Source organism: Eumetopias jubatus, unplaced genomic scaffold (assembly GCF_037043125.1).
Source record: "Eumetopias jubatus isolate StellerSeaLion01/CBP00866 unplaced genomic scaffold, mEumJub1_p1.0 scaffold_2, whole genome shotgun sequence".
NCBI classification, from domain to species: Eukaryota; Metazoa; Chordata; class Mammalia; order Carnivora; family Otariidae; genus Eumetopias; species Eumetopias jubatus.
In genome coordinates this window covers 114134897-114158244 of record NW_028274808.1, presented here as the reverse complement: position 1 = coordinate 114158244, position 23348 = coordinate 114134897, and the positions used below count along the sequence as shown (strand labels likewise).

Genomic DNA, 23348 nt, shown 5'->3' with positions numbered 1-23348 from the left:
GTACTCAAACACTGGAAACTCCCAGCAACTCGATCACTGTTCTATCAAACCCAAGAATTCCCCACATGACTAGACAGCTCAAGTGTTACTTACTCCAAGGAAGCCTTCCTTGATCTCACTCTGATTTAGATACTTCTTATTCTATTTTAACATAATGTGTCCCTTTCTGTTTATAGCATAAAATGTATTATTTTATAATTACCTATTTTTATGTCTTTATCTTCTTAAATTGAAAGCTCCTCCAGGAAGAGTCCATGGACAGAGTCCGTTTAGCAAGTACCCCCACTACCTAGTGCAGTTCAGTTCCTGACCTGCAAGTGGTCCTCACGGATGTTTGAAAAACGGACAAAGAAATGATTAGCATTTACAACAGTGGCCTTCCAGGTGGACACAGAAAATGTGTGCAGATCATTCCCCAGGGCCCTGGGCTTCCAGCATTCCGACAAGTGACAAGTTAGTCCTAAAAGCTAAGGATGAATTTGGCTTTCTTTTTTTTTTTTTAAGATTTTATTTATTTATTTGAGAGAGAGAGAGAATGAGAGATAGAGAGCACAAGAGGGAAGAGGGTCAGAGGGAGAAGCAGACTTCCTGCTGAGCAGGGAGCCCGATGTGGGACTCGATCCCGAGACTCCAGGATCATGGCCTGAGCCGAAGGCAGTCGCTTAACCAACTGAGCCACCCAGGCGCTCTGAATTTGGCTTTCTTGAAAGACTGCCCAGCTTCGGAATCTCTAACCTCTAACCTGAAAGAATGTCTTTTATGGAGCCCATTTCTGATTATCCAAAAGTTGTTGCAGAGTGCTGAGACTAGGTTAATGCTCATTTGTTTCAACCGGGTTTCACCAGAGTGGGTTATGTTTATAAAGCACGGAAATAGAAACATGGAAAGGCGGGAACACTCCTGGGTGTATGAGGAACTGTGAACAGGCTGGTTTCTACGTTGGGCTGCATGAGGCACCTGCAATGTTATTTCCCACCAAAAAAATGAGAGCATTAGATGACACAAGTATCTTTTAAGGAGCAGAAATACAAGTTTTTAGAGGGCTTTTTGTTCACTGAGGACAGCCTTTCCTTATTAAGTGGGGGTATTTTCCTTATGATGACTAGTCCTACACTAGTTCAGAGGAATGAGAATTCTCTAGCTTTTGTGCTACATGCGTGGCCATCTGAGCTCAAAGAGCTAATGTAACAGGACTTGACTTTTAGGACACCGAGATGGTGCTACGTTTCATGGTGTACACAGAGAAGTAAACCCTCTCACAAGTCTCTTCGTGTTGGAGTCACGGTATCCTCCCCTCCTGGGCATGAGGTTCCATTAACTCTACCTCACGGAGGAGGAGATCGGGAGGGATTGAGCTAATACTTAGCAACTTCCCTCCAGAACTGAAACCAGTCCCCGTTGTTGGCAGGATCAGCTCTAATCAAATATTTTTATCTGGGGCCGGCTTGTTTCTAAGGTGAAACCAGCACTAGTGTGGCTGTAGTTTGGCAAACAAGGAACCATATGTTCACGTCGGTGGAGACTCCAATTCCCGAACTAGAGACAATGCTTCTGAGGCGCCCGTGCTAGGGGGAAAAGGGGAGGCAGGAGGTGATCTAGACAGAACTGAAAAACAGCCATGCTATCTACATGTCATTTTCCAGATCATACCGGAGCTTTGGTAGTTCTACAGAGCCACTCACAGAACAAGGACTACAAGTCAGTAAATACGAGACACCCGAGTCTCTTTGACAACACTGGGAGGCAGTGCAGACCACGGAAGAGCTAAGCAGACCCAAAGCTGGGCCGAGAGGACCCCAGCGCTTTCACTGGCACGAGGAACCTGAGGTCTACAGGCTTTCCAGGACGTACCGCAGGCCATGAGTGGCTGGGGAGGGCCGGGGGGGGGGGGGGGGGAGGGGGGGGCGGAGCCGGTATCTGAGAGCCTGGGTGGCCCTGTTTCCAGTCGAAGCGCTTTCCACAGCGCAATGCTCGGCTCCCCACGTCTTTCGTTTCTCTGCCACTGCTCTGTTCCAGAACCATACACAGAATACTCTCCGTTTTTCAGGGATAACCGGCCAGTACCAAGTATCACACCCTCTCACAAGGGCCCTTCCTGAGCACCCCACCTAAAGCAGACCCCCAAGTCAGTCCCTGTTTTATTTTTATGACGGCACTCATTCTGCCCTGTTTATGTAATAACCGCCCTCAGCCATGTAAACACTACAAGAGCAGGGACTTTCTTTGCCTCACTCAGCACTGTATTTCCAGGTTTCACGATGCTGTCTGGCATCTGTTAGGTGCTCAGTGAGTGCTGGACATTGACTAAACAAGTCAACTACCATATGTACAGAAGTTTCTGAATTCCCAAGACAAAGGGGAGGGGAGATGGCAGGAACAGTATCATTCCTAATTTACTGAAATTTTTATGAATGCAAATCAGGAGCTCCTCTCTGCAGTTCTTATCAAATGGCTGCTCTCTGAAAGGAGGTCAGTGACTTCAAAGGCTGCAGGATCAGCCCAGCGACGACAGCAAGAGAAACACTACAGACTCTGATAAAGTGAAGGACACCAACCAACTGGAGCAGCTGTTGAGAGTGGGACGGGGGGCAGGGGGCAGGGTGCACAGGGCCAGGCACTTTGTCTTTCTGGGAGAGGGTAGAAGGAATACCTTAACTTTTAGAAAAAAATACATAAGTGACAAGAAAGCACAATGACAACTGTGACATAAAAAAAATGTCTGAGATACATTATAGGACAAAAATAGACTTCACCTAATCTTCTAGTCTAAAATACTATATAATGTTGATCATTAAGGACACAGAACCAAATACCAAACTCTGAAGTGTAGAAACCTGTTTCTGCGTGATTTTTAGGTTTCTGCATGATTTTTAACACAAATAGCGTTAAAGATTTTGGAGCAAACAGAAGACGGAGTAAATCAGTGAATGTTGGTCCTCAGCACGCTGCACTTGTGAGGGTTTTCCACCGAGAGGCACAGCATGGAATGGCTGCTATCCATACCTAAGTGTTCAGTAATTAAAAGGACAACATTCTTGGAAAAAAAAAAAAAGAATGCAAAAATCAAGTACAAAAGCATGTGTACATACTTTCTACTAGAATTACCTCCACTATGACGCAGGGCCTGTGACTGTCCCCTCTGTGCTCCTAGTGACCCAGCCAGGAGGCCAGCTCAGAAGAGGTCCTCCATTAATAGCCACTAAATTGAATTAAACATGGATACCATCTATGATACCAGTGTCCAGCTATCCTGTCTGGTCATCTATATGAAGGGAGGGTCCTCTTCAGTCAGAGAGAAGGCTGCCACTCAGTTTAGAAGAGTTTTGGTATCATAAAACTATAACAATGGCATTTTGAAGAACCCAGGGAATCTCAGGTAAAGATCAGGAAAGTTTCACAGAGGAGAGGGCAACTGGGTTAGGTCTCAGTGAGGGATGGAGGGAAGAAGGAAGGCATATAACATACATGAACAACCGTCGGTGGTGGGTGTCACTCCCGTTTCACAGTTGAGGAAAGCAAGAGTGAAAAGCTCAAGTACACTGCACAGGCAAACGGCTGATTGAAAATTTGTATCTGGTACCAAAATGTCTACAGGCTTCTCTGGGAAAGTCCATTGAGATTTCAGCACCAAAATGAAGTTCTAAAAGATTAAGCGGGGGTCATCTGGTTCTAGCCAAGAACCAAATCATCTGCAGGCTACTGCTCTCTCCTGAGAAACACTGCAGACCTATCCCTTCCTTCCTCGGCAGAGGAAATGGGCTTTGCAAGCACAGGGATGGCATGTGCGGCGGCCATGATGTGTGGGGAACTGCTAATAATCTTTTTTGGACTGAACACAGGACTCATAAGGGCTAGGATGGAGGCGAGCAAGAGAGACTGAAGGGAGTGCCCGGGAGAGGGTACAGGTAGACAGATCCACAATAAGTGGTTTGCATTTTATTTTCCAGACAACAAAAAGCACCAACTGTTTTTAAGTTGGGAGGTGGCACAATCGATTTGTGTTTTAGCAAATCCCTCTGGGAGCGACATGGAGGATCAACTGGCAGAAAAGAAGCTGGAGGTGGGAAAATTACCCAAAGGCTGGTCGAATAATCCAGACAGAGAGTTTGAGCATCTGAGTGGGGGCTATGGCTATGATGAGAGGAAAGACTCAGCCGACACAGGCCACAGGGAGAGGCCTGCGGGGATCTGGACGTGGGCTGCTGGAGAGGGAGCAGAGTCAAAGGTAGCTCCTTTGGGAACAGGTCATTGCTGGGAAAGATGTCAGTGAGCTGTGAATTCAAAGCTCAGCAAAACTAAGTCAACTTACAAAGCCAGGTTCACACCAGGGCTGGTGGCCAATTGGTTAAAAATACGATCACTACAGTAAAACAACAACAACAACTAAACATCACCTATAAATGCTTGACTGGGATCTAGCAATGGTTACCGATAAAGACAAGAGCCTGATAGCAGAATACAGTTAATCAAGTCCCCATGCCATATTTTTAAATAATAGAAAAAAGTACGTAAAGCTCCTCTTTCTCACTAGAAATATATTACTTTTAAGTATCTACATATCATCTCCACTGAGAAGTAGTCTCTACGGAGCAAAAACTTCCACGTCCTGGGCTGGAACACGTCTGGGTGCCTCATGCGCAGCCCTAGGCTTGCAGAGTAAGAGGGCTTGCTGGTTTTGTCCTTTGTTTCTTCAGCAGGTCAGTAAGGAATGGCTGAGAAGAGTTAGGGGAAAGGGAAAGAAGAGGGATTAAAGGGGCAAAAGGGGAAGGAAGGAAAGAAGAGAGAAACGCATACTATATTGCAAAAACATAGCCGGTATAAAAACCATCAGATTTTTTTTTAAAGCACTAATTTGATTTTGGTGGAGTTTCCTCTTTAAAGGAGCAGTGTTGAATGCATCAGCATGAGCAAGAAGATTCACAAGCAAGTTGCCTCTGTTTATAACTAATGTCAGCAGTAGGACCAGAGAGTCGTTCTTACCATGTTTCAGATGTAGGCAGCTGTCATTCTTGGACCTGTACCTGCAGAAAATTGTGTCTTTAACAAATTTTTATTGAAGAGGTTTTTGTACATTCCAAATACGTAGTAGCTACAACATCCTGTGGACTTGTTTGCTTTACTTTTTATGGTTCTTATACCAGCCATTTTTATTTGTGCAGTACAAGTAGTGGCCTTACTTTCAATGAAAGAAAAAGGGGAAATAAATAGAACCTCACTGGTTGATGCCTTGAATTAACATCCAGGAAAGATAAACCCTATTGTCATGTTTTCTATTTTCAGAAAACCCAAGCCACAGAAAAGATTCTCAAGGACACACATAAGGTAGCATATTATAAAATCAGAACAGAAATTGTTATTGTGAGGAGCTGTGCAGACAGAAGCACAGCAGAAGTGTTAGAGAGGATGTAGACAATGAAAGCAAAAACAAGACAAAACCCACCACAGTTAACAACCAGGATTCCGGGGGACAGGGTTTGGGAAAGGAGCGTTCAGACATACCTTCACATAGTCACATTTAAAAGAAAGGCCTTTTGAACATTTTTAAAGACTCTCAGGAAGGAAAGCAGAGTTTAGAAAATCACAGGTTACAGGTGCAGAATAAAGCAGGGTGCAGAAGACGCAGACTACTTTAAGAGGTGTTTGTCATAAGCAGGAGAACTGACTGGGAAGTCATATGGTGCCTACCTGATGTCGATTCCTGGAGTTTCTCTCTCTTCCTCTTCTTCTTCTTACCCTGGAAGAAGACGGGCACACGGTCACGTTACGGACTAGACTGTGAACACAGGCAGGAATGGGACACAACGGTACAAAAGGCAGGCAGGCAACAAAGAGACAAAGGTGCCTCCTTCTCGCTCTCTTTACCATCTATACCTAGAAACCGAGAGCGAGAGCGAGAGAGAAAGTTCTTACCTCTTTGTGACCTTTGTCTCTACTGCTTCCTACTTTACTATCAGTACTGACAATGGAAGGGGCCTCCCACATACACACTAGGGTAATGACGTGCTAGGCCTGTGGCCACAGATGCCCATTCAAGCCAAGCCCACTTACGGAGGCATTCTGCTAGCAACCACCACACCTAGAACCCACTTCTGGTGGTGTTCATGATAAATCTTCCTTCCTGTCAATTCCACCATGTAATTAAACATTCATGATATTAGGTGAAGACCCTTAGCCCCCATGGCACAGGCCTAACATCATCAAGGATAGTGGCAGAAAGATAAGATTGAACCTGAGAAAATGGAAGGTAATTTCAAAGACATATCTGGCAAATTTGGACCCTGTTTCCTAAAACAGACACAATAACACGAATACTCATGCAATCTTAAATACATCTCGAAATCACCTTCAGCACAGATTCACAATTTTAAGTCCCATTTATAGTGCTCTAATTTTCTATTTTTCTTCCTAATTTCCCCTAAAAATAATTGTAATAGGGCACAGACACAGTACATATTCAATTCATATGTATAGTAAATGGCCTGGGTTAGGGCGGTATTTTCAAATAACTATACCAGAACACATATCACATCCAATAGTTCTATCTTATGTCTGCTGTAATAATCACATTAACCAAGAACAAAACGTAAAACTGTAAGGTTACGTTGAACATACTGTGTGAATATATAAAAGTATAATTTTATGCACCTCAGGATAGTTTTTCTACATGTCATGTGACCTGACTGCTGAAGCTTTAAAGCTTTGTAAGGTTGATTCAAACCATCCTCCCAAACAGCAGATATTCGTGACCCTGGGAAATGGCATATCGAAAATCATGGCGTCGTCTTTAACACTGTTACTAAAAGCAGTCTGGCAGGAGGGGAACAGACGGAGGGAGCGCATGCTTCTCCTGGGCTTCCTCTATCTTCCTTTCAAACGGCATTACTGTGGTTTCCAGAAGGTGCTGTGAGGTGGTGTCGTGTGTCAGGAGCTTCTCCTCACTTTCTCTTCCTCGCTCCCATTTGCCTTTCAACACTCATCTCGAGAGCCGGCTCTCGGGAACCTCCTCAGCCCTACTCACCTCTGTCCCTCGGGTCTGCTCCCCCTCAGGCAGACCTCACTGCCAGAACCCAGCTCCTCCCAGCCCCTGTAGCAGGCGGCCCCTCACCACACGGCCCCTGGCTCCTGAGAGCACCACCTTAGCATCTCAGCACATCTCCGCCACTTTGCGCCATGCCCAGCACACACGACTGTGGCCTGAGGTGTCAGACTGCTAGTGTCTTTGAGAAATAACCTGTATTAAATTCTGGGTATGAACTAACATTTCATGGTAGACAGAAAAGACTTAAGTAGTTTGGATGTACTGATGTCAACTTACACAAAAAACTCATCCATGTGTGGTAAAAATAAAAATATTCTTCATTAAAATTATATATGATACTGGGGATATTAAGCATTAAATTTAAAAGCTCTAACAATACCAATATCTGGCTGATCTCACCTAAGAAAATATATGCACTGTTGACTTATGAAAACTCCTGTTATAAAAGTTATAAAAAATAAACGCGCTAAGAACTGAAGTTATAAAATCTGTGATGCCACAGAACAGAGCATTTTAATATTAAATAACTGAGATACAATATTTAATATGAGGATAGGGGTAGCGATCTGACACTAACTGCTAAGACACAAGGCATGCATCTTGTTTAAATGCCATTCCTATGCTGTTACTGTAAGAATAATCTCTAGCTAAAGCGCTATCACTTGATTAACTTGTTTGCCTTACTAATTAATAGGCTGATATTTATTGTTATAAAAATTGTATGTGACGAAGCTGGGTTTTCCCTTCATTCCAGGGGATCCCACAATCAAGTTATACAAAACAATTTCCTTTAAAAATTGTGCAGAACATCTTTAAAGGTAAATTCATACTATGCTGGCTTTCTTCAAAACTACTTTCTTCTCATCTCCCCACATGGAGAAAAGGAGAGAGGGACAGAATATGTGTTTATCTTTTTTTTTTAATATTTTATTTATTTATTTGACAGCGAGAGAGGGAACACAAGCAGGGGGAGTGGGAGAGGGAGAAGCAGGCTCCCCGCCGAGCACGGAGCCTGATGCGGGGCTCGATCCCAGGACCCTGGGACCATGACCTGAGCCGAAGGCAGATGCTTAACGACTGAGCCACCCAGGCACCCCTGTGTTTATCTCTTTTTAAAGTTTTATCCTTTACCTAAGATTCAGAAACAGAAACTTCCCTCAAAGACATTCAACAAGCAATGTTAAATCTATACAAATTCACAGCACAGCATAGCCCTTCCATGGGTCAAATCTAACCAGAAAGATGCTAATAATTGCCCAGAGAACAGAAGCACAGCTCAGGGGAGAAAACTCTTGAATTACAGCAGTCTACTTAAGAAGGCGCTGGGAAGACTGTGCTAGTCTGCTGCAGAGAAGGCAAACTGCATAGATTTTGAAAGTCAGGGAGACCCAGGTAACAATTGCAATTTTAGCCACTATATGGCCGTGGACTAATTACTTAACCTGTCTAAACCCTCAATTTCCCCCATACTGCATTAAAATGCAATACTACTACTCATGACCCTAAATTATTACAAGGATTAGAAAATATCACAGAAAACATTTAAGACAGGTCTTGACAATAGGCATATGGTAGTTATTAAGGCAAGCAAACAGGAGCTCAGGAGGGTCCAGTGAGCCACTGCTCCTAAGTAGCAAGCACCAAGACTCTTCCTTCCTGTGTCACAGTGGTAGCCAGGGTTTAAGCTTCAAATCCTGACCAGTAGAGACTTTCTTCAGAGCACGTTACAGGAAACAAATGTGTTCCAAAAGTCCTGGTGTTCCATCATATGGGATGTATGACCTTAGACAGGGGGCCCCATAGGACCATCTACAGCAATGGTCACACATTTAAATTATATATTAATGGCTTCACCCTCACCCTTTTTAAAAAAGGGACAATTCTACCTAATATTAAGGCTGTCCTACTTGGTTTTTCTAATGCCAGGCTCACATGGAACACTGAAAATGATCTTCAAAAATTTTAAATTAGGAGCTTAATCAAAATTGATCCCTTCCATAAAATATAAAACTGAAATATATAATTTATAATACACTTTCTCAGTAATAGCCTTTACTGTATCAAGACCACGTTAGTAAAACCTACAAATTCTAAAGTAATAAAATAACGGGGACTATAAATGGGGTATTTCTGGCCAATTAGGACAACTTAAAAAATATAATACCTACTCCATCTGAATAAAATACATAATAGACATCAAGGTACAGTACTACGAACAAAAAAATTATTAAATCTAGCTTTAATTAGTCTGTGGCAAAACAGTCGCTTGAATACGTTTTTAAGAATTAGAAAATATCCTTTTGGAAAGAAATTTGACAGTAAGTATCAAAGAGCCTTTATAATGTTTATATCCTTTAACTCAATTAATTCCACTACTGTGAATCTATCCTACAGAAATAATAGCCCTAAACACAGAAGAAAAATTGTTATGCATAGATATCTTCATAGTAGGATTATTTCTAATTGTAAAAAAAAAATAAATATCTAAAAAACAGGAAAAAAATGGTTGTGACATTCACTCAAAATACTATAATATAGCCATTAAAATTGATACATAGAAACACTATGCTGTAACAGAAAAATGCTTATTATATATAAAAGCATGACACCAAAGTGTATGTACACACACACACACACACACACACACACACACACACACACACACACAATTATATCCAAGTTAAAAAACCATGTACACAGAAAAAATACCTGGAAGATAATGTAACTAATTATTACTAATGTCACCTTTACAGGATGAGATTATGGGCTTTTAATTTTTATTTTAAAGATGTATTTATTTATTTGAGAGAGAGAGAGAGCACAAGCAGGGGGAGGGGCAGAGGGAGGAGAGAATCTCAAGCAGACTCCTTGCTGAGTGCAGAGCCTGATGTGGGGCTTGATCCCACAACCCTGAGACCATGACCTGAGCTGAAATCAAGAGCTGGCTGCTAAACTGACTGGCCACCTGGGCACCTCGAGATTACAGGCTTTTTTAAAAAATTGTTTTTCATGGGGCACCTGGGTGGCTCAGTCCTTAAGTGTCTGCCCTCGGCTCAGGTCATGATCCCAGGGTCCTGGGATCGAGCCCCGCATCGGGCTCCCTGCTCAGTGGGAAGCCTGCTTCTCCCTCTCCCACTCCCCCTGCTCGTGTTCCCTCTCTCACTGTGTCTCTCTCTCTCTGTCAAATAAATAAATAAAATCTTTAAAAAAAATTGTTTTTCACCATTTTTATGGATTTTTTTGGATTAAAGTTTTACCTAAAAAATGTATTATATAACCAGAGGAAAAAAAAGTATGACAGCTCAATGCTTTCCAAATGTAATATATCCATGAAATCTTTATTATAAAGTTCATGAACTTCCCCAAATAGGAAAGAGTACTGGCATTATGTATATAGTAGTCCTCCCTTATCTGTCACTTTGCTTTCCTCAGTTTTAGTTACCCCTGGTCAAACAGGGTCTGGAAGCAGACAATGCTCCTTCTAATGTGGCGTCAGCAGGTCGAGAGCAGCCTAACACAACACTGCAATACCTACATCAGTCAGCTCACTTCATGTCATCATGTTACTGTCTCACATCCTCACGAGGAGAGGGGGGAGTATGGTACAGTAAGATATTTTTAGAGAGACAGACTACATTGACATAACTCTTAGTACAGTATATTGTTATGATTGTTCTATATTGTTGTTAATCGCTTACTGTGTCTACTTTATAAACTTTATCATAGGTATGTATGAACGGGAAAAAACATAGTACATGCAGGGTTCAGTACTATTGGTGGTTTCAGGAATCCACTGGGGGTTCTGAAATGTATCCCCTGTGAATAAGGGAGGATGGGGGGGGACACTGTACTCTAAAACACATTTCCATCACAAAAGGAACAGAAAGAGGGGCGCCTGGTGGCTCAGTCGGTTAAGCATCTGCCTTCGGCTCAGGTCATGATCCCAGGGTCCTGGGATTGAGTCCTATGTGGGGCTCCCCGCTCAGCAGGAAGCCTGCTTCTCCCTCTCCCTCTGCCTGCCGCTCCCCTGGCTTGTGCTCTCTCGCTCCCTCTCTTGCTGTCAAATAAATAAATGAAACCTTAAAAAAATAATAAAACAAAAGTAACAAAGGATGAGTGACAGTAGCGAGCTGTTGGCATGCAGAAGAGCTTACGTAATTGTCTCTCGCAGACCAGCCTGGATAGAGCTGCATATGTAGCTGTCTTTCCTTCCGTGCTAATTCGTAATATTTAGCCTGCTCTTCACGGGAGAGGGCATGCCACTAAAACAAAAAGAGGAAGGAGAACCAATCAAGTAAGTAAGCAAAAGAGAAGTAATACTACATATTTCATGTTTCAAACATCAAAGAATGAAAATATTAAGCACTTAAACTCTGATTTATTTTTAAATGACAGAAGAGCGAGTCCTGCACAGACCCACTCGGAGTCTGGCGGCGAGAGTGCGACCCCAGCTTAGGTCTCTATCCTGTTCTCCCACATCACATGCAACACATCAAAGGCAATTAAAGAGCCGAAGTAAAATGATCTGTCACCCACCCCTTCTCTTTTCCAGTGTAAATTAGGAAGAACTTTCACTGGTGAACCTCAACACCCAACTTAGTGCTTTTTTAGTCTGTACCATAGTCTGGTATTCGAGACCAAGTACCATTTATTTATGCAAAATGTGATAATTTCTAGATGTCTTTTCCACACGGATGCATCCTCACCTCACATGGACACTCTCCCACTCTGTCAATACGAAGAGTCTGAAACCCGCATCCTAGGATCCTGTCTATAAAGCAAGACCTCAAGTCAGTCTGCCTCTGTCCCGTCACCTTCTCCTCACACTACCTGTCTAGAGGGAGCATATGGATAACATGGTCCAGTCACACGTGCGCTCTTTATAGCTATGGTTTTTAGCTTCCTTCTGATGGAAAGCAAGGAGCACTACCTAGGTTTATTTTGCCATCTAGAATCTGAGACTGGAGTATCTAACCTGGAGAATGTAACCCTTTTGTTACCTGATTGTAATGTATGTAACCTGGAGAATGTTTCCCTTTTAATAACTGACATAATTATGTATCATATACAGCAAAATAGCTTGTGTACGCAAGGCATCCGTTCGGAAATTTAAGCAGCTTACATTTGCACATTGCTTTGCATATGTTTGCACACGACTCAATCTAGGTGCCCTAGCAGGCAGTTTTCAAGTATTTTCCCCACTTCCTCAGTGCTAGCATCTGCCAGTGGAACCTTCCAGGAGAACCGGCTGGACTTTGGGGGACGAACGAGCCGCAGAGGATGGCACGGAGGCAAAGCCACGGGAGGGGCAGACCTGACCCACACCACCCACACCCACACCCTGGGTCGGCTCCCACCTGCCCACTCCTGCTCGCCCCAGCTCTCGGTGCTAGGAGGGTCTTTCTCATTCATGGCTACCCTGCCTAATTGATTTTAATTTCCCTGTCCTAGTTTTAAAAACGAAGGAAAAGAAAAGAAAGGTGTGGCTGAACTGGAGTGGGGAAAGGACAGAGGAGTGAGGGAGAGAGGCAACGAGAGAGAGAAAGTTCTCCGGGAGGAGGCTCCTGAGGTGTGGCTAGGCAGCTCTCCTCAAGAGAACAAACACCTGCTGCTCCTGCTTGCTCCAAGACCAGGGGCCTGATCCCAAGAAGAAGGCTGAAGCACCTTTTGCGGCACCCACCCTCCCACTCCAGCTTCCGGCACAGGCGGTGCCTAAGGGCAGGGCCTCGGATTCAGTTCCTCTGAAAGCCCCTGAAACCAGCCTGGGCCTCAGTGTTGGATAGGACAGATGGCTCCTTTTTAAATCACTTCAGAAGTGCAGAGCGTCAAGCGGTTAAGAAGCAGGACCTGGGTCCGAATCTGAAAGCAAATCAGGTAATATGCTTTTCTTTTAAAAAATGATGAGGGGCCAGGGGAGCCGGACACGCTGGGGAGGTGGAAGGAAAAAAACCCTGAAAAAAAAAAGTTACCTGAGACACAGTTCTTTGTACCCGCAGAACGAACACAATTAGTGAAATCAAGCCTAAGAAGGAAGCATGTCTGAGGCAGTACTGTGAGTTTAAACCAGGCTTCTCCCAACCACTGGCCTTGCTTAATCTGGAACACTGACCCAGTACCAGAGACCTACATAGGGCAGAAAACAAACTGGACACAATGGAAAAGATCTGCTTTGATTGTCTGTTGGGGTTTGGTTTTTTTTTTTTTTTTTTTTAAGAAAAGACTGATCATTAATATTTACACAGTTCTGGTGCTAAATGTGATTGGCAAGAGGCAAAGTGTTACCAATCAGGAACAAACAGGGAGACAAAAAGGAAAAAAAAGTAAAATTATAACTTTTGTAAATTTATCATTTAACAAGTCAGAACTCAAACTAATGCAATATTCATGGGTATAATTTTATATAGTTTCTGGCAGCTTTATAACTTGCTGAGAAAACCTGGTATAAGTTTTATAAAATTTCTCTCTCAAACTATGTATGGAGGTTAGGTCTTCTACCCAAACAACAAGTTATTTTTGAGTTAAAACGGGACATTTAAGTTGACAAAATGATCCCAGCTAACAAAACTGAGCAAAACGCAAGGAGAAAAAGCAGGCCACGAACTATTTACTTGAATTTTCAGTTGCTTTTAGTTCCCTGGTAATTCTAATATTTTTGATCTACCCACAAATAAAAGATCCTTTACCAGGGTAAAACAATGGTATTAAAGCCTTGTAAATGAAAATAAAAAGTCTAGTACAAACTAGAAAGATGGTCTTTCTTTATAGGAATTTCTGAAACACAATGGGCTTTTAAAAACACTTTTCTATCTCTTGCTTACTGAAAAACTGAATTTAAAAAAATCAGATTTCATTGTCAACATTTCCCAAGTTGTTGGGAAAATACCAATTTAACTTTAGAAAACGTATACAGTCCAAGATAAAAAAAATTCTGACAATAAATTTGCAACAAATGGACTTTCCTTAACAGCCTGGAAGGTCTGAAAAGGTTTCTTTTAAAGTAAGATTTGTGCTATTATTATTTATGACATGAAGAAGAAAACTTTAATTCAAATGACTGAACATTTCTTTTCAGATATACAGTATAAATGAATAAAATAAAAAAGATAAAATGTGCCAGAATGGATTTAAGTTCTACTTTTAAGAATTCTAATTATCCCAGTGTAAAACTTCATGATTTTAAAAGCAGGAACTTTAAAGAACTAGCAAGGACTACCCTGCCAGAGGGGTTATGAAAGGATAGAAAACCTGATCTTAATCAAAGATCTCAGAGACCTATAAATAGAAACAGGTGTCCAAATCAAAGACAGAGAGAGATCCCAAATGAGAACCACCTTTTAGGACACACGCTCTGATCTGGGGATCGTTAAGGGACCTGAGAAAGTAGCAATTGTTGGAAACGTGCATTAAAAATAGGAAGCATACCTCCGTATCACATCCTTACTTACTCTCTTGAGCAGGAAAATACTTCCCACTGGAGGGCCAGGGGACCTTTAACTCAAAAACGGGAAAAAAGCTAAGAGTTTTATAAAAACTAAACAAAGAACATCAACCCTTCTTTCCCTCTGGTTTCTTCTTTTAAAGGGTCGGGGGGATGGTCATCAGCCTTTAAAATTTTAAGGCGAAGTTCCTCAAAGATGATGGGAATCATTTATCTGCTATGCTCTGGCTTGGGAAATCACTGTAATTATTGTTATTAAGTGTTTAAGAATCCACAGGGAGGGAGAGTATTGTACATGGGGCACCAAGAGAGCTATAATCTGCCACCACACCCTACCCCCTAAAACCCTGGTGTCCTGCAGATTGGAAATAACAGCATTTTTTTTATTCTATACAACAGGAATCAAAAATACAAGACAGCTTACTTCCCTCTATCTGTTCACGTGGCCTGGAAATCTCCTGCATGTCTTCCATTATGAATGTTGAAATTTATTAGGTTTGTATCAAACATGGTAAAAATTACCCCCAACAACAGCTAAAACACGATCATCTAAGTTTTACAAAGGTCGTTAGACCTTTCTTGCCTAAATGCTGATTTACAAATCATGAATTTCTTGAGAGGTTGCAAAAACAAATACATAAGGTCATAATTTAATAAACTATCACACATATATGAAGAGCATCAACAAATTAAAATGAAGCATTTCTAAAATTATAATGTAATATTAGAAAAATTCCAATTTTTTCCACCACTCCTCAGATACCTAACGTTTTAAAACCTTTTCAATCCTGAGAAAAGCACCTGGAAAGACTTCCTGGCCTCTGGGTGGTGGCTGGATAAAGAAATCTTAGAGTGCCTGTGCTAGTGGTAGCCTAGTGCCTGGCATACGGTAGGTGATCAGAAAAGTATCCTGGCATGAGTAAAAGAAGGAATGAAAAGAAAGGAGGCAATGCAGAAACCATGCGCATATACACTTTAAGACCCAGAGAAAAATTTTTCTAGAATAAAGACTTCTCCAGCCCATATAAATTCATCCAGTTAAAGCTTCTGAGTAGAACAGATCTGCTTCTGTCTTGGAAGGAGTGGCCACCTGTGTTTGCCCGGCTTCTTCTAGAAGCGTGGCTAGTATTGCAAGGCCTTTCTATAGTTCCCTATGTGGGCTAAGTGCTTTCTTGCTTCAGACACGAGTGCACACACCTGTCACTCCATCTGGAGAGGGTCCACCTCTCCCCACTAATCACGTGGTTAATTTCTACTCCTCATTCAGGTCTCAGCTTAAATACCATTTTCTTAGAGGGGCACTTCCCTAGCCCCCTGTTATTCTTTCTCATAGAATCTTACTCTTTACATTCACAGTATTTATCACAATTTTAATTATACACTGGTAATTATCTGTCTAGCATCTGCATCCTGTCACAAAACGTTAAGCTCCATGAAGACAAGGACCCTATCTATTGTATTCAGCAATTATTATCTAATGCCTACCAGAGTACCTGGCACATAAAAGATACCCAATAAATGATAACAGGAAAAACAGTTAACATTTACAGGAGGTTTTCTATGTGCTAGGCACAATCTAAGTTGTTAACAATGCATTCTATCGTTTAATCCTCCTAAAGATTATCCTATCTTCTGTTACTTCCCAAAGTGGCTGTGATTATACAAACGCATTCTATGATCACCTTTAACGAAACAGTTCCAAGGTCACCATAAACATTTACATCCCACCCCCCTACTTACCCTTCTGCCTAGAATCTGGTTGATAGCTGCACTTTCTTTTAAAGTACACTCAGCTACGACATTCGCTCTCATTTCTTTCATGTATAACATAAAAGCATTCAGAGGCTTCTTAATGTGAGGTCTTTTGGGCTCCTGTTCCTTTCTCTGTTCATGCTGAGGCTTCCTAAAAGGTGGGTGGGATGGTGTGGGGGGTGGGGAGGAGGGACAGGGGAGGAGAGAAGCAGAGCATCTGTTTACATCACCAGTCAAACTCAGGCCGGGGACAACCCTCTAGGAGCTCTATAAGCCCCCAGAACAGCATCAAATTAGAAAAACAACTCAGCAGGAGTGAGGATCCTTTGGTTTGAGAAAGTTTACCTACAGCTATAGAAGTGTTTGACGCAAAATGGGCCCTGAGCCTGAGCTCCTTGGTTACCTCAGGAAAAGCCAAACACATAATATGGGTGGTTATTCCTCTTTCAGAACTGAGGTTCTTAACTTTTTTGGGTCAAGGGCCCCCTTGAGAAGCTAATGAAACTTTAAGACTCTCTCCCCCAAACAAATGCATGTTGGCCTTGCCTACATGTGCAGGGGTTTTATGCACTATCACATGCACCCTGCCACCCCATCCTCCCATCCCTGGTCTATAATCTGCCACCACACCCTACCCCCTAGACTAAGGAGTTCAATTAACAATGTCTTCAGGGAATTTAGTCCTGCTATAACAGCCTGAGACAACCCTGGCTCAAAAGGGGATCCTGGGCTTGGTTTGCCCCTTTCCCTTGAATTCTGTGCTTTTGAAGCCTCGAGCAGGGTTAAGTGCATGTGCGGAAGGAAATGCATGGAGCCCTCCCGTCTACTGCCCCCAGGTACCATCAGGTGCAACAATCAGAACCCAATTAAAACCTGGTAGTGAACTGCTAAACAGCTCAAGATTATTCAATGCCCACACTCTGAAGATTACTCCGTTTTGGTGAGGTTCCCTTGATCTTTTGAGGCCTGTGCTCCATTCCAATCTTAAAATCAGTGCGGTGAGAATCAAGCTGCTTAAAGTCCTCAGGGGCAGAACTTTCAAGGCAGAGACACACTGATTTTCATAATAAAAGAGAGGGAGGAAATGTTCAACAACAGCAAGAAGAAACTGTGTTGAAATCCTCAGTTTGTTAAGGCATTCACAGGTGAAACCGGACGCATACTCACACGTGCATTAGGTCACTGTCAGTGTGGGGATGCTCCTGTTTGACCTGAGGTGTTACAATAGCTGGATGAGGGATGCCAGTTGTGTGGGGGCCAGGAGGACCAGGAATCATATGATGGGAAAACCTGAAAGAAGGAAAACATATGTACTAATGGTTGTTGTAGCAAAAGGAGGCAGACTTCTGAAACAATCCACTAACTGCTATTGGCTGAAAGTGAAAACATATCTTTACACACAGGAGTAACTATGAATTAGAGTGGGCCAATAATTAATTTCTCTCTGTATTCGAGTGGAAATATTTATACTTATTCCGTGTATAACAGAATTTTTTTCAAACTAATAGAATCAGACATTTTTCCTGGGAGGGCTCTGGGTCGTAGAAATAAAAAAAAAAAAAAAGTCAATTTTCTTGCAAAGCAGTTTTCAAAGAAGAATTTCAGTAAGTGTAATTGCTGGAAACATAACACTTTATTAGGACTTAGCTTTTTAAATGATTTTTAAATGAAAGCTAAAGACACCACATTAAAATATCTCTGCCTACATTCCTAAGCAAACTGTCGCATTAAGTCTTCTCAGATGGTTGGCTTCTTTATTGATATCTGGAGAGAACAACTGAGAAAATAAGGGATGGGAAGTTTGTTTTCAGTCCCCAATTTAGTAAAGCTGCCATCAGCATCTTCTAAAATAATCTTCTATACAGAAAGAAAGTACTATTTGAAAGATCTAGTCTTATGGAAAACTGGTAATAAAATTAAAGGAAGGCTACAGTTCTGCACCAGGTAAAAACTATACACACTAAAGGCTTTTCTCCCGAGTACGCCTGGTAGAGCACAAAAAAAATCTTGAAATATCCACCACCGTACAATACAAAGGAGGGCAACTGCCATGCAAGAAAAATAAAAGTACTTTCAATAAATGCTTTGATAAATTTGAATATGCTTTAGAAATTTGTGCTTTTCAAACTTATTTATTTATTTATTTATTTATTTATTTATTCATTTAGAAGCAGACTCCACGCCCAACGAGGGGCTTGAATTCACCACCCTGAGATCCAGAGTTGCGTGCTTTACTGACTGGGCCAACCAGGTGCCCTGCTTTTCAAACTGTTTCAAAGTGAACATTTAATTCAACAAGAACAATGTTCTCAGGTCTTTTACCACAGCCAGCACAATTAACTCCTTCATCTGGGAAGGAAAGAACCCTCTGCTTAGATCAGAAACAAATTTTTAAAAATTAAGGAGGCATGGAAAAAATACAAATATTTTGATTAAGTAATGATGCTCTGCTACATGTACTGTTTGCAAAGATACATGATGCTGGTTATTTGCATGGGAGAAAATCCTGTCACTAGAGAGTTCTTACAATGTTAAAAGGTGTAAAAATATATTTTGGGGGAAGGATATTAATTTCATCCCCCCCAACCAGCTAGATTTACAATTTACTGAGCACATAATGATTTTTTAAAAAGCTGAAATTCCCAATTTCATATCTATATAATAAAAAGTAAAGATTCACAACCAATTGCTAGCCCAACAGTTTGACTTCCAGCACAATAATGCTAGCTCCCTTGAATAAGCCACATCGAACACACAGAGGATGCACAACAAATGTGCGTGTACATCAAGCACAGACACCATCCTTTCCAGAAGCAAAAGCATTACACAGAGCAGTGTGGCTGGCAGATCTCACAGAGCTTCGCTTGAACTAAAACATGTCCACACAGGGCCTGATTCACACACTAGGACACACACCCCGCATGGCCTGACAGCCAATAAGCACCATTCTTTCTCTTCTGACAGCCTTGGTCCAGGAAGGCTCTCGACTCCCTGGGCATTTTCAAACACTGTTGCATTAAACGGATACAACTTTCCTCGGAGAAAGCAAATTACAGAACTCAGACCAAACCAGTCTTTATCCTCCCCCTTACCCCACTCCCAGCATATTTTGAATCAAACAAGCTCCTCTTAGAATGTCTGCTTTCAGGGCATTTCACATCCCACAGTCAGGTGGCAGTGAACTCTTTTGGATGCACCGTTTCCCGGGTGTTGCTGAGCCCATCTCCCCGAGGGCTGTGGCTGGTGCTGGTGGGGTGCAGCGTTTGGCTCCACCCAGGGCTCTCTGCGACACCTAGTGTGGGAGCCAGGCACACTGCACAGACAGACGCGTGGCTGAGTTATGCACCCTCCTAGCCAACCGAGAGGCAAGCAGAGGCGCACAAAATGCAAGCGCAAGAAGAGCAACTTGTCCTGGGGTGCCCAGTTTCCACCTCCACCTACCTGGACATGGAAGTGTCGACTGACAGTGAGGATGGATAGGGTTGCCTGAATCCTCCCGTGATGGGATATACAGGCTGACCTTGCCTGAGGTCACAGAAGAAAGGAACCCATCAATGACAAAACACGAGTTACCAACCAGCAATAAGAGTTTGATGAGGGGAGAAGAGGGGGTATTCAGAAAGAACTGCGTGGGGGTCATTACAGAGCACAGCATTTCTTCAGGTATCCAGCTGCTTCCCTTCTTACTCTCCACCCAATCAAAGCACCATTTACCCTGAAGAAAATCTCCCACCCTCAACTTGAAAAGCAAACCAGGCCACGAATGACCTTTTACCCCTTCCTCTCTCCTGACCCCACTAATGCTTTGAACAAAATAAGCATGTAACACATGTTTACTGAATATAACAGAACTGTGAGAATGGTGAAATAACTACTTTCAGAATCTTTGAGAACTTCAGGGAAGGAAAGAAAGGGGGGAAAATTTATATAAAAATGAACAAATATTTTTAAAACACCGCACTCCCCCACCCCTTCATATACCCAAATAAAAGATCAATTCATTGGAATTACTCCCTCTCCACTCTGAGAATTCCATCTCTCTCTGTTTTTCCCTACATCTCACATTTCTCATTTACACAATCTTTATTCCCAGCTGCCACTCAGCACAGGATTACTGCCCCTAAGTAGTAAGTTCAGACAGAATAATTGATGTAGGTTTGGAAGTGTATGCACAATCAATTAAACTCAAGCAGTTGACTGGGAGATTTAGTGCTAAAGAGAGAGAGAAAGAGAGAGCTGGAATCTCCAAGGCAGGATGACCCCTTCTTGCTGAAGAAAGATAACGTAAGGATGTCAAGGTAGGGACTGGGGCAGTGATGGGGGCTCTGGGGACAGAGGGTCAGATAAAGAAAGGAGAGGGTTCCTCTGCTAAAGCTGAAGCAGTGTTTCCACGGAGTGAGCAGAAGGGAGGAAGGCATGGAGAGGGAACGGGAGCGGGATGGGGGTAAGCTCTGTGCTAACCGTAGCATGATAAAAATAGGCTGCACTACGTAAAAGTCTTTCTTCCAAAAATACATTTCCTTTCCTTTACCTTTATAATTTAAAAAATTTTGAAAAGAGCAGTAAGAATTTTTTAGAAATAAACAACAAAATAGAGTGTTTGGATTCTGAAGAAAGGAAGCCCAAACATCAGTGTTTCACTTGTCTAAACTCAAACTGGTGCTTACTTTATTAACATTCAAAAAATGCTTTTGTATTTTTGAATTTCTAGTTGCCATTTCCTTCACTTGCTCATTTTATAAGCAAAGACTGATATTCAGTGTGTCTAAGTTTGTTTCAAAAATAAGTTGTTCATAAAGAACTAGACAAGAAGAACCACACTGAGCACTTCGTATGGGCATAGCAAATGCCCAAAGCCACAAATTGAATCCATAAGACTATAAGCTTCAAAGCAAATGCTACACAGTCATTTTCTACACATATTAGCAGAGGGATTCAATCCATTTCAAAGTCTGTATATTTTTTAATCTTCCAAATTGAAATGAAATAAAGTTAGCACCTTGCTTGTTGATGTGAAATTTCTTCAACTCCACAAGTGTTATCATTCATAAAGCTGACTTCCATGAATGGAAAGAAGAACATATGCTCAAATGCCTGACTGAAGGCTGCAGGAAGGATCTTACCAGCCAAGAGGTGGGGTAATCTGTCCAACACCACCTGGAGACAGGGGATAAAAGGTAGGGATCTCAGGAGCTGGGTGTCTGGACATGCCTGTTCAAAAGAACAACGGAGAAGTAGAGTTTTCAGATTCACAGGACACTGGACTATAAGAATAAATGAAAAGCAACAAAATGCTTTATGCCATTAATACTTAAGGTCTAGCATGAAACAATGCTTATTGGATGCATTTAATTGCAGTCAGTCTGTTAGCCTTTCTCAAGATTTCAAAATCTGAAAAAATAGGTCCTAAATAGGACATCCTCAGGAACTCTTAAAGGAGAAAATACGCTGCTGGTAAAACAGTCACCATAGTAAGATTTTTAAATTATTTAGTTTGCCCTCATTATTCCACTTTGGTTAAGAAAATGGTAGACAATTGTTTTGTGTAGAATGGAAAATGACAGCCTTCGTAAGTAAATGGCCTGCCATGGTGCTCAAGGATTAGGTAAATTGCCACTTTCACATTTTCATTGGCTCCCTTATGGACACATAGATTTGGGAAATGTGATACCTCAGAGGATCAAAGATTAATTAGGAATCATCTTCAGCCCCATAATGGTCACATTTGATATGATTCATCTGGTCTCTGCCACTTCAGCTCCAACTAAGCTCTTCATCAAGTTGAGTCCTCTGGGCTCCAAGGTCAAGCTGTTCTGGATTAGTTGTATTCCACAGAAAATGAGAATGCCACCAAATTGTTTCTTGAGCTCACACTCCCTGGGGCACACTGCCCTATAACTGTAAAAACCACCTAAAGATTATACGTAATCCTAGTCCCAAATGGCATCTCTTTGTTTAGGCAAAAAATTTTGAAAACAGCAGTAAGAATTTTTTAGAAATAAACATCAAACTGGCATATTTTACCTTGGGTACAGAAAAGGGACACATGCATAAAAATGCAAAATATAAAAACTTAGATTCCGTGTATTTGGGGGGAAAGTGATTCTGATTAGAAAAAAGCCACAAAAGTTTCTTTATATAGCTAATCTGGCCTTAAAAGGCCACTTCCATATATGAGCATGCATTTCCAGGTTTAACACCCAGAGTATGCATTCAATGGTTGTATACTGACCAATATGTGGAATCAGGTGAGCATATGAAGGATGTTCTTTATTCTGTGTTTTTACTGTTTAAAATGCCTATGGGTTTCATTTGGGTCTTATAAGATATTTAAGGTTTTGAACATATGGGAATGACTTAAGAAGTGTGGCCTTCAAAGTTGGTGTTAATTCAACTCTGAATCAGTTAGGACAAATTATGACTCAACTCTTATAGGAAGCAGGTAGGAAAAAGGTTATTTTAATCCTCAATAGAGAGCTTACATGAGATTATCTCGTTTTGCTGTTTTTAAAAGATTGTCTCCAATCCCCACCCCCCAACTTTTTGGCTAGAAGTACCACTACTGGGGCGCCTGGGTGGCTCAGTCGTTAAGCGTCTGCCTTTGGCTCAGGTCATGATCCCAGGGTCCTGGGATCGAGCCCCACATCGGGCTCCCTGCTCAGCGGGAAGCCTGCTTCTCCCTCTCCTGCTCCTCCTGCTTGTGTTCCCTCTCTCACTGTGTCTCTCTCTGTCAAATAAATAAAATCTTTAAAAAAAAAAAAAAAATAGAAGTACCGCTACTTTGGGGTCACAGCAGACCCCAAATTTCATACTCTGGGATTTTTTTTTCTTGGGTCTGGGGAGGTTTGGGCAGTAGGGGTGAATCTAGCGGAGCCTACAATGATGATTCTTGACATGTCAGAATCACTGGGCCAACTTGCTGACTCTCTTACCTTTGAGATTCAGAAACCTCCCCAAACCTCAGGGTCTGTAGGGGGACTGCTCAGTTTAAAACAAACAAACAAAAAAAAACAGACTAACTCAGAAGAACTTTGGAAACTTTGTGGAAATTTGAGCTTGAAAATCTTGACTACAGGTCACAGACTACCAGAACTGTCTACTTTAATCCCTTTGTTTTGC

The 23348-nt window shown here is 42.0% G+C and overlaps 1 protein-coding gene across 6 annotated transcripts in view; it reads right to left on the bottom strand.

Annotated features, from left to right (window-relative positions):
* Positions 1-23348, bottom strand: part of LEF1 (lymphoid enhancer binding factor 1) — a 120064-nt gene that overhangs the window by 8848 nt on the left and 87868 nt on the right. For 2 of the 6 annotated variants that reach the window (XM_028121288.2, XM_028121292.2), the window contains exons 5-11: positions 21353-21440; positions 19671-19754; positions 17397-17519; positions 16218-16380; positions 11194-11301; positions 5686-5734; positions 4981-5021 (exon numbers count right to left, since the gene is read on the bottom strand). In XM_028121288.2, coding sequence (XP_027977089.1) covers positions 4987-5021; positions 5686-5734; positions 11194-11301; positions 16218-16380; positions 17397-17519; positions 19671-19754; positions 21353-21440 — 650 coding nt within the window. In that variant the 3' untranslated portion in view covers positions 4981-4986. The remainder of the gene's footprint in view (positions 1-4980; positions 5022-5685; positions 5735-11193; positions 11302-16217; positions 16381-17396; positions 17520-19670; positions 19755-21352; positions 21441-23348) is intronic. The other 4 variants (XM_028121287.2, XM_028121291.2, XM_088021075.1 and 1 more) reach the window with 3 other exon arrangements.